The following is a 13990-nucleotide window of genomic DNA, read 5'->3' on the forward strand; positions in this document are numbered from 1 at the left end:
CAGCTTCAGTAAAGTGTTTTTCTCATCTCATTCTGTTTAACAGATGCTCCCAGAGTGAAAATAAAACTGAAACGTAATCCTGTTTTCGCATGGTACACCCCAAACCGTGCCCATGTGTTTAAATTTGCGTATGCCAGGCAACTTGGCACTTTATATTCATCACTGATGCGTTGAATTGCCCGCCGTTCAAATATAAGTAAGACTGATTGTAGTGCCAGTCACATATTTCCCAACTTGTCTGTTTGATTCAAATGTACCCAGCGCGCAGTGGGCCATCGAGTGAGCCGTAACGTACAATAGGCCCCTGCACAGAAGTAGAGGGTGTAAATTAAAGCACGGTGTTCATCATATTAGCAGAGTGTCAGCAGTTGTTGTGAGATATTGTCGTCCATTAATTATAACATTAATATGACTCTGGTTACCCCAGCCCTTTAAATACTTGATGAATCCAGAGACTTGTTATTTGTAATCAGAGCTAAAGCATCGGAATACAAAATCAGATTGGAGGGGGCCTTGGTGCTGACCACAGTTTTGTTGCTTTTGGAAAGCTGTGTTCTGACCTTATGGTGTCTCAGACCTGTTTCACACTTTTTCTGCTCTCTAACTTTTCCTTGGCTTTCTCTTCCAACTATTTGCATAGACTGGAGGATTTCCCAACATCTCCCACCAGCACAGCTAAACAGGAGTTTCTGTATGTTATTACTACCATTTAGAGCCCACATGCATCAATACATCAAAAACACAACTGCCGTGATTGTACATCCTCCATCTGTCTCGAGTTGCCTGTCTGCACATGTATTTTCAGTGAAGACGTTCCCTGTTGAGTGAGCGGAGCTGTTTTCACTGGTTACACAGACTGAAGGGAATTCATTCCAGATGTGTTTTTTTTTTGATGAAAACAGATAATTGGTCAGTTTGTTATGAAGTCATTTGTGGATTTGATGTTAGTAGTGCTCCTTCTCTGATGTTTTATTTTTAAAAATACTGAAATATCTCACAGTCTGTCTGATATTTCAGCCCCTATTTCAGTGTCAGTGTATTAACCCTTTCATAAAGTGGTGTAAACTGTATTTGGTACTAAAGCCAGGATAAGAGACAAGACACCAGCTGTCATCGTGGACAATTCATTCCCGTTTTCATTCATAGTGCAACATGTGTCAGTGTCATGATTTCTCATTCTCCTCCATGCCCAGAGACACTGAATGTCCACCTGAATCTGCATGGTGTCTGACTGTTTGATGTCCTCCCAGTTATTCCGCCTGCGTTTCCCATTCATTCATCTGCCCACATCAACTTGGGTTAAAAAAAATAAAAAAATCAGTCCTGTAGCTCATCCCAGTTTGCTCTGTGCTTCAGGACCGTGGTCAAATGCAACATCGCCAAGTCCCAGGCCCTGTACAGCGCCCAGAGAGGACTGAAGACCAACAACGCGGCTGTCTTCAAAGTGGGCGCCATAATGATCAACATCCCCCAACACCCGGCTACTTTGCACAGCATGATGGTCCGCAGCTCCCACCAGCTCTCCAAGCAGATCTCTGACCTCATCCGCCAGCCCTCCAACACGTATGTTCTCCTCACATTTTAACAAAGACTCATTTGTGTTGTTGGTACTGTACTTGGACATGTGGCTCCTATAGGTTGTTTATCAATATATATATATATATATATATGTCACCCTTAATAATTGAATATTAATTTTATATTATTAATGTTAAATAGAAACTTTGAATAATGCAGCAGCCTGAAACTGGCAACGATAGCTATATTTGTATCAGTCTCAAAACTATTACCTACTAATATACCAGATCAACAGTAAATAAAGGTGGACGCCTTGGAGCTCTGCTGAGAAGAGGGTCACATTTGTGCAATATTAAACACACTAGTAGAATCAGAACTGTTTTATTGCCAAGAGCAGTAAAGGTCAGTTTACAGCACGAGGAACTTGTATTGGTGTCAAGTGCAAACATAAAAGTACAAAAAATAGAATAAAATAAGAATTTAGAGAATTAAAGGGACAATGAGGAGTTTTGGAAAGTGAAGTGTTTTTTATACTACATTTACCATGAGCCTCCGCATGCACTGTGAAATTCTTGGACCGGCGCAAGACGGACGTCTTGCCAAGAATGTTTTCATTCATCTACAATGAAAGTCAGAGGTTGGAAGACGATCACATACCGTCGTAGTTCCGACCATAAACGGCGATTCGGTGGCGTTATTCTCATGACCCGTCGGGCAGCGTCCGCGAAACCGAAAGTAAGGAAACGCTGGTCGACTCCCCCAGTATTTCCACCATTAATTAAAATAACAAAATAACGATAGAGACAAAACTATATATTTATTGAAAATGGAGCCATTAAAGCAGATATCAGTGGAATGTTTTTGTTAATATAAGTCCTAAATAGTCCTATTTTCCGTCAGCAATCACTTACATGAAGTATTTCAGCCTAAACACGAGTCTCTCCGTCACTCTGCTCTGCTGTAACCCGAGGAGAAAATTTTCCTTGTGGGATACAAGTGTTATCCAATGAGGGGAGAGAACGGCATGAAGGGCTGTGTGTGCAGCCAAGGGATGCGCGTGAATGTGGTGACGTAGCACGAGGACCAATTGATGCCTGACAAGGGCGGGGGCTGCTAACTCATGGTGCGTTCAAGGAAACTCGTACTTTGTGTTTTTCCTTCCTGTGAAGTCATACCAGTTCGATCTGGTACGAGTTCACGGGTCGGAAGTTACGAGTGGCCGTTATAGGGAACTTTCACAGACAACAGGACGGTAAAAACACGAGCTACGGGTTACCTGGAACGCTACCAAGTCGTAGTTGTGACTTGAAGCTGTAACTTACGGTTTCAAAAGCCTGCCTTGAACACAGCATTAGCCGAAACGGCCGTGCCCCTGATATCTGCTTTAACGTGTGTGGGTAACGTAGATTCATCCACATTAATGTGAGACTTTTTTATAACCAAATACAAACTCCTCGTTGAAATAATATAAAATAAAAAAAAATTAATTAAAATATACTAGTGCTAAAGATACGCATATACTATATGCAAAAAGGAAATATGCATATACTCTAAATACACATATACTATATAAAGGAATAGAATAAAGATATATACAAAGTACAACTAAATAAGTTATTGTGCAAAGTGTTGTAGTGCAGTGGTACATTCTTTGTCAATTAAAAGCACAGTGTGTATCTAGATTCAGTTATGACCAGTTAACTTTACCAAAACAGTTACTTGTTTATAAAATTCCTCCGCACAGGCATGGACAAATACTGAGTGAGTTGGTTCGTTCCAGATAAACGTCTTTTTTCCAACTAGTCGATAGACTGAAAAAAAATGTGTATATAACGTACAATTTAAGAAATAAATGTATGGTCCAGTCTCTGCCATCTTGAGTGTCAGAGCACCAACAATGGCCTTTAAAATACATGAACAAGCAAACTGACTCTAAAAGGTTGTGCAGTTGTCACTGTTCTCCCAAATTTTAAAAATAGCAGCTAATTCATATCTGTCGTTGAGCGCCTAATGCCAGGAGATTGTAATCTATACTTAATAAAATCCTCATAAGAAGACTTTCATCTACATAAGTGACAGGTTACTACAGTGTGCCCATAGTGTTGCCTGCTTTGAAAGCCTGCCCATGGTCTGTTTCCATGGTAATTCTGATTTATGTTAATATATTTATAGTTGTAGGTGTGCTTAGGATATTAAACAACTTTCCATAATTTGATATTCACTGGAATAGAAACCAGTATCTGCGAAGCTGTGAATAATAACCCACTCTTAAGTAAATCAAAGCAGTAGGATACAGTTTGGATAGTTTATAGTTTGATAAGAGTTTGCCCCACAAGTTTGGGATTGATGCGATAGAAGAGGCCAAATTCAGTCAAACCATTAACATAGTAAAGACTCAAGCGCAGTTGCTTCTCACATCCCAAGTCACTGCTTAAGTACTTAATGAGCCGATCCTGACAGAGGGAATGTTTTTCTTTTCTTTTTCTTCTTCTTCTCTCCTCACAGTCAGCCTCCGAACAGAGAGGACACCCCCACCCCACAGCTCTCAGACAAAGCTTCTAGCATCAATCAGACGCCTGTGGAGGCCAATGAATTCCCCCAGCTTCCCGAAGGCCTGGAGAAGAAGCCCATCGTCCTCAAGTTCAGCGCCATGATGGATGGCATCACCATCGGGGCTGCCCTCCTGCCCTCACTTAAAGCAGAGTACAAAATGGGTCGCATGAAGAGCCACGGCATGACAGGTGTGTGCAAGCAGACAGCTGCTATTGATTTCCATTTAAAAACTAAACTAGAGAGCTTGTTTTATTCTTCTTCAATTCTTAAAATGTGCTTTTAGTGGAACTAAACTTAATGTAAAAATAGAGTATTTTTCTCTTCTGGCTGTAAACATCATCCTTGAGGCATTATGTGTCCCCCGGCAAAAGAACAAGTTGTAATACTACACCTTCTCCTTCCATTCAGGGGCACAAACCAGTTTCACTTTTGAGTTGCCAAACCACAAGCTTTGCTTCCAGTCCAAAGTGTCCCCTGTGGACGTGACGGCCATGCCGCCATCAGCCAGCCTCACGCTGCCTCCAGTCACCATGTCAGGAGAATACATCATGGAGGAGCACGAGAGCCACTCGGACCAGGGCTGGGGGGGCGAAGACTTCCCGGCAAAGCAGGGAAACTACCTGCAGGGAAACTACCTGCGCTGCGTGGCTGAGGTAAAAAAAATCATCCTGATGATGATGGGATGTTTCACATTTGTGTTCCTGATAAGATGGATCACACACTCGTCTTCTCTCATGTGCAGATCGGTTCATTTGAGCACAACCTGACCACAGACCTGCTCAACCACCTGGTCTTCCTGCAGAAGGTTTTCATGAAGGAAGTCAATGAGGTCATCCAGAAGGTGTCAGGTACTGCAGCTTGGACCAACGCAGCTTTCACACAGATTTAACTTAGCTCATTACCAAAGCTTTAAAACAAAAAAACTGCACATTATCTGTGGACCCTGTACAGAACCATATCCTCCTCTTTGCTGTTGTAATGGCCCTGTTTTCCTCTCTGATCAATAAAGTTAATCTCATCTTAAACATCTGACTGGTCCCCACAGTATTCTGTAGCCTACAGCCGCTGCTTAAGTCACTGAAAAAAATCGTTTTTCCACTCAGAACAATGCCCAAGGCCTTAGCACAAATCCAGTCATGTTCATTTCCACAACAGTATTGATGGTAATTAGTTTAACTTGCGAAAATGTGATCGATGTAATTGCCCAACAGAGACAGAACTTCGAGTTTTACGGCATTTTAGGGTAAAGAATAATGGTACAGCCTTCAGCTGAGAAAGCAGCAAATATTCACATCAGGGAGGAGTCTTTAAATGTAGTTGCACTGGGACAATTGAGCAGATAGTAGACCTCACACCGACTCAGACAGCATAATCCCACTGTATTACATTATCTAGCATTTCACAACTGTCTGTGAAGGCTGTGAGCTGGACTTTTCTACTTTCTTTGCATGCAGGAGGAGAACAACCCATCCCATTGTGGAATGAGCACGACACCTCGACTGACGCAGACAAGCCCAAAATCCTACTTTATTCGCTGAGCCTCATGTTCAAGGTAACTCATGTTCTTCCTTCCTGTATGAAACTGCAAAATAGCCCATCAGTCACAGTGGGAGCCACAAGGTGAGTTTTGCCCCCAGACCTTATGTTGCTTCAAGTCAGAAAACCAGTTATGTTTCTTTCTCTTGAGAGTTTTGTTGTATTTTTTAGTGTCAGTTCAGCTTTCGGGACATTTCTGAAGGCTGTTTTCTTGTTCACAGGGAATCCAGATGACAGCTACTACTCCCTCCATGCGAGCCGTGCGCTTCGAGACGGGTCTGATTGAGCTGGAGCTATCCAACAGGATCCAGTGCAAAGCGCAACCCGGCGGCAGCAGCAGCTACCTCAAACTGTTCGGCAAATGTCAAGTAGATCTGAACCTGGCGCTCGGACAGATTGTCAAGCACCAGGTACAAATGGGTGTACAAAGTGTTCTTCAGGCAGGGTTTCTTCTACACAAGCCACAGTCATATAAAACAGATGGCTGTCTCACCCCCACCACCCTCTACTCACTTCACTTGACAGGTGTACGAAGAAGCAGGCTCAGACTTCCACCAGGTGGCCTACTTCCGAACTCGGATCGGTCTCCGAAACGCTCTGCAGGAGGAGATCAGCGGCTCGTCCGACAAAGAGGCCGTGCTCATCACACTCAACAGGCCAATTGTTTTTGCTCAGCCGGTGGCCTTTGACAGAGGTTCGGTTCACATTTTCGATGATGTCAAATTGATATCAAATGTTAAAGGACAATTCCGGGCGAATTCAACTCTGGGGTGTATTTTCATATCATTTTAGGTCTAAAAGAATGAATCTGAAGATTTTCAGTTTAATCGCTCCTGTTTTGCGGTAGCTGCGTCTGTCCCCGCGTCCCCACGGCAGCAATGAATGGGAGTGGATGTAAGTTCCGCTGTTTAGGCTGTTTCCAGCCCTCAAAGCCGCATTTTTTTTCCACAGACAGCGTCAGATGGCTACTCAAACATGCACCGAGAAGTTTATTTACTTCAAGCAAGCCGGCATGTTTGTAAAAGTCGATCTAATTCAAAGTCTCCCGGAGTCTCGCGCGAGCCCGAAGTTGCAGTGCTGGTGTATTCAGGCGCAGTCGGAGCTACCGCTTGTGTCATAAACACAGGAATATCAACTCTTTACTTGCTTCAAGTGTACATTTTTTCCCACAGACAGCGTCAGGTGGCCACTCAAACATGCGCCGAGAAGTTTTTTTTACTTGAAGCAAGTAAAGAGTTGATATTCCTGTGTTTATGACACAAACGGTAGCTTTTCCCACTGCTCCTGAACACACCGCGCACGGCAACTGGGTCTCGCGCGAGACTCCGGGAGACTTTGAATTAGATCTAGTTTTACAAACATGTCGGCTTGCTTGAAGTAAATAAACTTCTCGGTGCATGTTTGAGTAGCCATCTGATGCTGTCTGTGGAAAAAAATTGCGGCTTTGAGGGCTGGAAACAGCCTAAACAGCGGAACTTACATCCACTCCCATTCATTGCTGCCGTGGGGACGCGGGGACAGACGCAGCTACCGCAAAACAGGAGCGATTAAACTGAAAATCTTCAGATTCATTCTTTTAGACCTAAAATGATATGAAAATACACCCCAGAGTTGAATTCGCCCGGAATTGTCCTTTAAGACCTGCCCTTGTTATAAAATTCAGCTAAGAATTTGTACCTTTGATGTATATTTATTTAAAGGTCTGTTTTACCACCATGAATTCTCCTTTCATGTTCTTAAATAAGGATCAAATGAAAACCAAAACATTTGCTCAGCTGTGACATCACATTTAGTTCTAGTCAGCAGTTTTTGTTGTATGCAGAGAAAGTTGTGATCATTACCACTCAACTTATTTGTTGACACTGACACCGAGGATTCACCGACACAGCAGGAACATGGACGTGTTGTATTTTCGCTGAATATAGTCTCTATCGAGTATTGTACCAATCCAACTCTGGTGGTCTAAAAAAAAAAAAAAGACATGTTGATGGAATTGCATTTGATTTTCACTCACAAAAAAAACACCTCTAAAGCTGAACTCCGTGTCCTGTCTTTGTGCTTGTGTGCCCTCCTGCAGCTGTGCTCTTCTGGCTGAATTACAAGGCGGCGTACGACAACTGGAATGAGCAGCGCCTGGCTCTCAACAAGGACATCCACATGGCCACAAAAGAGGTGGTGGACAAGTTGCCAGGCATCCAGCAGACCTCCGCCCAGGCCTTCAGCACTCTCTTCCTGCAGCTGACTGTCAACGACCTGGGCATCTGTCTGCCCATCACCAACACATCCCAGGTACACGTCTGCGCTCGGCTTCCATCTTCCAAAGTCAACACTGTTGAAATGTAACGTGTGTACATTTGAACACCCATACATTGTACGCCTCTGATTGTAAACGCCAGCAGGTTTACAATCACTTTCCTTGAAGTTCATAATACATGCATATGTGAAATGAAAACAATGTTATATCTCTTGGTCCCCCTGTAGCAGTATGTTCCGTCTTCTACATATAAGCAATGGCGTGCTTAAAAACGTGCTATTTTTTAGGTGTTAAGTTGTTTTTTTCCACTATTTTTTTTTTATTCAGAATCTCATTCTAGCTAAAGTCAAAAGTCAGAGTGTTAATTAATGTTCTTTTCGTCTCCACTGGCGCTTGGCAGCATTTGCTGTTCATGATGTTCATTTTTGTCTCTCATCAGTAGCCTTAAGAAGCACAGTTTCCATTTTGTTCTTCATTTTCCTAAAAAGAGCGATTCTTCTGTTCCCGGCTCTGATATCAGTGTTTCCCCTGCCGTAGCTGTCAGTAGGCAGGCTGGCCACCAGGCATGCAAGCCCTCCCTTGAATCTGCTCCACCACACCTTGTTGCTCTCACCGACTTTAACTATAAAACATTTTGATGCCAACCAAATAATAGATATATAAACGTTAGATTATCTGTACATTAGATATACTTCATAGGAGCATAATGGCAGTGCTGTGTTTTTTTTTCTTGTTTTTTTTTGGTCCATAATGATATTTATATTATATTTCCAATATAAAATATACTGTCAGTTAGTCAGCAATAAATCCTAACTTCCCACACTTATAGAACATTTTTAGGGGAAACACTGGATATTAATGAACAGTCCATATCGGTTGTCTTGTTATACTAACAGCATGTCCATAGCGACGAGAAATACCAGCTGTTATGTCACACTTATTTCCATAGAGAGGACAAGTACCAGCTACGGAGGGCAACAACTCTGAAGCTGGGGCCAGCACATCAGTTGGCCGCCATAAAAGTGCACGAAAAGTAACCGACAATTTCTTACATCTCTTGTGATGGCTTGTTGTGGGACAATGACTTTACTGTGATCAATACTCTTCCATGCTGCAAACACACTGCATCACAAGTGCAAAAGAAAAAAAAAAAAAAAATGGTCACACCACTTTGTAAAAATCAGATTTTCCTTCACAAAGCTGGCATAACAACTAATGAAGCTTGGGCTGGTGTCTGAGGTGCTTTGGGGTGTGTAATTACTAAATACGGGTTATGCCAGTTGGTGTCCAGAGTGACGCTTATCTCTTGTTAACATGGGTGATTTTTCAGGCTAATCTTGCAGAAACTGTCACAACCCTGTGTAAAACTAGAATGGCAACTGTGCAGTGGTGCACATGACAGGCTCTGTAGTGTCTACCCTCCCAAGTGACAGAATGTGGACGTGTTTTAAAAAAAAAAAAAAAATTACCTGGATTTCTGCAGTAACTGACTCAAAACTGTGGCTTGATTTTGATCCATGCCATAATAATAGATGATTAGGGAGTCAGGGGTTTTAGACGTACAATTACCTCCCCTCCAGTTATGACTGAGATCATGTTCAGGCTGCTGTTTGGGCACCAGTGCAGAGTTAATCCGGAAATCCAGGTAATATGGACAAATCGTTTTGAATCCTGCAATTAAAGGCAATCTAACAAACTGGAAGACTTGGTAACATTTCATCATGGGTTTATTTACAGGGTGAGACCTAGTGTGTCATTTTCAGATTTTGCAGAGAGCTAAATCATTACATAAAACCGTAATGTTTGAATTAACAATAATCTGTCAAAACATTACTTAAACTGCACACAAAAATGAGTGCAGTTATGTATAATTGATGGTACTGTAGCTACACAGCACAGCCGAATGAAATGTTACCAACCAAATCTGTGTTTTCTGAACACATGGAAGTGGGTTTCTTCTTTTTCCATGTACTTCAGCCTCACTTGAGGTCCATTTAACCTCTCTCTCTGTGCCCCCTCCATCAGGCCAACCACAGCATCGATTTTGATGCTGGTTCAGCTCTGGTCCTGACCATCGAAAGCACACTGATCACCGCCTGCTCCTCGGAGTCTCTGGTGAGCAAAGGCCACTTCAAGAATTTCTGCATCCGCTTTGCGGAAGGTTTCGAGACCTCATGGGACGACTGGAAGCCTGAGATCCGAGGGGATCTTGTCATGAATGCCTGTGAGTAACGCTTTGTGTTTAGACAGAATCTTACAGATGTGGTACATATTTTTTTGGATTGTGTTGGATTGTTAACATGTGGCTGATATTCTGGCTTCAGTAGGTAAGAAGCTGACAATTTTGTGTCAATTTACATCCCTGAAATATTGACTGACTGGTTTCCGGATGTATTCTCTATACAGGTGTAGTCCCTGATGGTACATATGAAGTATGCTCCAGGACTACAGGGCAGCCTTCTGCAGGCAAGTGCTTTTAGCTAAGCTATAGTCCATAAAATATGGATCACACCCCGGAGCTACACAATCAGCATAAAAACGACTATATGAAAGTTTTATTTTGCATTAATTTCATCCGCATCCTCTACTATTCTTGCTTTCCACTTACTCCTGCCGTCTCCCTCCAACAAACAGAGAGCAGTAGTGCCGGTACATGGACTCTCAACGTGCTGTGGAAGATGTGCGGTATTGATGTTCATATGGATCCCAACATCGGGAAGCGACTCAACGCTCTAGGCAACACGCTGACTTCGCTGACGGGCGAGGAGGACGTTGACGACATCGCCGACTTGAACTCGGTCAACATGGCGGATCTTTCGGATGAGGACGAGGCCGACACCATGTCGCCCACCATCCACATGGTCAGTTATTCAAAGGGTGCAAGTACATCCATTATTTCTCAGTATTGATGCCACTGTTTCCATCACAGAAAGATTCAGCTAGTCCTGTTGTGTCTCTTTAATGAAATGGTGTGTTAAGTGTCAGGAGTTTCTGATTTGTGTTTTTAAATAGAAACTTCTGAGAAGAAGATTTCGCCAAGTATAAAAGGAAAACACTGAATATAAGTAGTGAACTTCAGCTGCTCATCTTTATTCTGGTTCCAGGGATAGTTTGACATTTAGGGAAGATGTGTTGTTGGACTTCTATTTGTTTTCTAGCTCGTGGTTCAATGGGGACATTGATACCACTCTTATATAGTATATACCTTACTGTAAATATCCGACCACAGCCAGGAACCAGTTAGTTTAGATTAGCACAGACACTGGAAACGTTGCCCTGGCTCTGTCTGAGGGTCACAAAATCCACCTAATAGCACCTCTAAAGTGACAATTAGTGCTCCTGGGGGGATGTTATGTGTTGAACTATTTCGTGGCATGGCTCAGCTGGTTGCCTGGCAACTCTACTAATGCACTGCCTGCCTGAGAAATAATCACACACATAACCGACATGTGGTTTTTCCTTTATGTGGATTGAACAAACGACCCCAAGAGGTGCCAGAGCCAGGCTAGTTGTTTCTCACTGTTTCCAGTCTTTGTGCTCAACTAAACAGCTCAGAAGCTGGTAGATTTGTATGTAATGTAACTATTAGAATGATATTGATCTTCTTAACTACCAGTCAGCAAGAAAGTGAGTCAGTGTAACCTCTGCTTTTTTGAATAATACCTGTTGATATTTCATCACTACATTTGAAGACCTGCCTGGTTGACCGTAATAGCTTGATATGGTAAAGTCACCACTCTTCCACCTGTCCATCCAGAGTCCAATACAGAGTCCTGAGAGCCCGTTCAGCCCTCGGCTGACCTTAAAGAAGCGTCTGGTAAACCACATCTTGGGCCTCAGCCCCAGGCCCCAGAGTGTTTCTGTCCCACCCGACGACTTAAACTGTGCATCGCCTCGCCTCCGAGCGGGCAGTGCCAGGGCCCAAAGACCTGTCTCCTGGGCCTGTGTATGTAGCAACACGCAGTGTTAAACTCTTCTCTGGGTTCACAAAATCACTTTCGAGGTGGCGTTAAATCTCTGTCACCTGGCGTCAATAGATGAAGGCTGTGGATTCTAAAATGCTGAGCAATGCTGTTTTGTGCTTAAGCTAGAAAGCATGATAGTAGAGAATAGTGTTGCTTAGCATTTGCTTTCACTGCCCTTCCCATTGAGCTTCCATGATGGGTGAAAAGAAATACATGTGTGTTACACAAGGCCTTTGTAGAGCTGTAGACTTTCCTCTTGCACGTTAATTGGAGTGGTGATGGTGGTGGTGTCTGCTGTTTTATCACCTGTGGTGTGTTGACTGAACTACAACAACTTTTTTAATTGAATCATAATGATACAACTAACCTTGAATCAAAGATTTGGGAAGGAAGCATCCTATTTCCAGAAGCATCCCTGGCTGTAATCTTTCAGACAAAATGGTTTGGTTTTTTTTTTGTCAGATAAATGTGTTTGGGTGTGTGACATTGCTCTGACTCAACAGGAGACCATTGACCCCAGAAGGCAGATGGTCATGGGGAACCAGGTGATTGATGCCAGAGGGAGGAAGTTCACCAAGAGGGTGGTGGACATCAGAGAGCTGAACGAACAGGCCAAGGTCATCGACGATCTCAAGTAAGATTTTTTTTTCATTCAATTGTTCATGAAAACAATAGAAAATGCACACACATCCCAAAATATAAAGACTAGGTGCCAGACAAAAAATTTATGAAATAGGAAAAACACAAAGTTCACACACCAAGGTAATAGTTTAGTTTATTACCACCTAGTGAGTGATGTTTTGGGTGAAAACCCATCTTCGGAGATGGCTGTATTGTTCATACCATACCAAAATATAAAATAACCACAACCATAACCATTCTAAAAGGTTTCATCAGGGAGAAAATGTCTGGCATTTCATCGTTACCCTGTTCTCTATCTCCTTTTCATAACTACAGGAAATTGGGAGCCAGTGAAGGCACCATCAACCAGGAGATCCAGCGCTATCAACAGCTGGAGTCCGTGGCCGTCAATGATATCAGGAGAGACGTCAGAAAGAAGCTGCGTCGCTCCAGCATGAGGGTAAACGCTAAACTATTTACAATCCTTAATTAGCAAAGTATTTATCTGAGCGTCGTGGAGCGCAGTCAGCTTAAAATAATGGCAGAATCTGTGTTTTTACGGGACCTGTTTTTGACTGGATGTTTGTTCACCTGCAGGCCGCCTCTCTAAAGGATAAGTGGGGTCTTGGCTACAAACCAAGCTACAACCGCTCGAAAAGCATCTCGGCAGCAGCGGGCAGGCCGCCTCTAAAAAGGATGGACAGGCAGAGGTAACAGATGATGGCAGAAGTGGCCACTTTTCCCTGGTAGCTTATTATCATAGAAACCATTAAGGCTGCTTCATCTAGTATTTACTGTAAACAAACAAGACCAAGTAACCTCTCTCAGACCACTTCTGTCGATGTTATGTGTTTTTGAAACGCGTTCTCCATTAACCTTCTCACAAATTAGAATGAAGTGTAGAGGAGAGCAAGTGCTGATTTTGTTTGTTTATAGTAATTATGCAGATATCTCTAAATTAATGTGGTAATGACATTAATTAATTATGCGCTTCACGTACTATAAGAGACCATTAGCAATGGAACCATTTAACTCCGGTGTTAAATAAAGAAGTCAACACGACTGGATATAAATCTGATAAATCACACAGAAATAGTGTATACACAAGCAAACTATAACTATAAGCAACTCTGTGGTTTATCTGTGTCATCGTTCGGCATTGTTTTCTTGTGTCCATAGTTCCCGAATCGGGGATGTGGATGATTTACCAGATATCCGTGTGGATGCTTCCTCTCCCGGACCCCGTGTCACCTTTAACATCCAGGACACGGTAAACTTACTTTTACAGACATCTTCCCTGTCTCTCATGTGCACAGTACAGAGAAATCCATAACATATTATCACTCTTAATTGTGTCATTGCCTTCAAGCAAATCAATATTTAAGACGGCGATAGAGATATATCTGCTTTTTTTTAGTCTTGTGCTATTTTATGTGGACAGTTTCAATATCATCATCTCATCCTCCATTTCTACATGTATTTGTCACTGCAATAGATCTCTGTACGACATAATAGTTACAGTGATATATACTGTAACTCACAT

At 42.6% G+C, this 13990-nt stretch overlaps 1 protein-coding gene across 21 annotated transcripts in view; it reads left to right on the forward strand.

The window, feature by feature from the left end:
• Window positions 1-13990, forward strand: part of bltp1 (bridge-like lipid transfer protein family member 1) — a 74395-nt gene that overhangs the window by 39904 nt on the left and 20501 nt on the right. For 9 of the 21 annotated variants that reach the window (XM_085767274.1, XM_085767281.1, XM_085767284.1 and 6 more), the window contains exons 52-69: window positions 641-691; window positions 1357-1563; window positions 4024-4259; window positions 4480-4724; window positions 4814-4919; window positions 5526-5623; window positions 5829-6017; window positions 6133-6301; window positions 7685-7896; window positions 8811-8894; window positions 9887-10085; window positions 10268-10331; window positions 10500-10722; window positions 11619-11807; window positions 12330-12460; window positions 12784-12907; window positions 13045-13157; window positions 13627-13717. In XM_085767274.1, coding sequence (XP_085623400.1) covers window positions 641-691; window positions 1357-1563; window positions 4024-4259; window positions 4480-4724; window positions 4814-4919; window positions 5526-5623; window positions 5829-6017; window positions 6133-6301; window positions 7685-7896; window positions 8811-8894; window positions 9887-10085; window positions 10268-10331; window positions 10500-10722; window positions 11619-11807; window positions 12330-12460; window positions 12784-12907; window positions 13045-13157; window positions 13627-13717 — 2731 coding nt within the window. The remainder of the gene's footprint in view (window positions 1-640; window positions 692-1356; window positions 1564-4023; window positions 4260-4479; window positions 4725-4813; window positions 4920-5525; window positions 5624-5828; window positions 6018-6132; window positions 6302-7684; window positions 7897-8810; window positions 8895-9886; window positions 10086-10267; window positions 10332-10499; window positions 10723-11618; window positions 11808-12329; window positions 12461-12783; window positions 12908-13044; window positions 13158-13626; window positions 13718-13990) is intronic. The other 12 variants (XM_085767285.1, XM_085767289.1, XM_085767287.1 and 9 more) reach the window with 6 other exon arrangements.

The sequence above is a fragment of the Trachurus japonicus genome, chromosome 22, assembly GCF_045865225.1.
Source record: "Trachurus japonicus isolate A0001 chromosome 22, Traja_1.0".
NCBI lineage: Eukaryota > Metazoa > Chordata > Actinopteri > Carangiformes > Carangidae > Trachurus > Trachurus japonicus.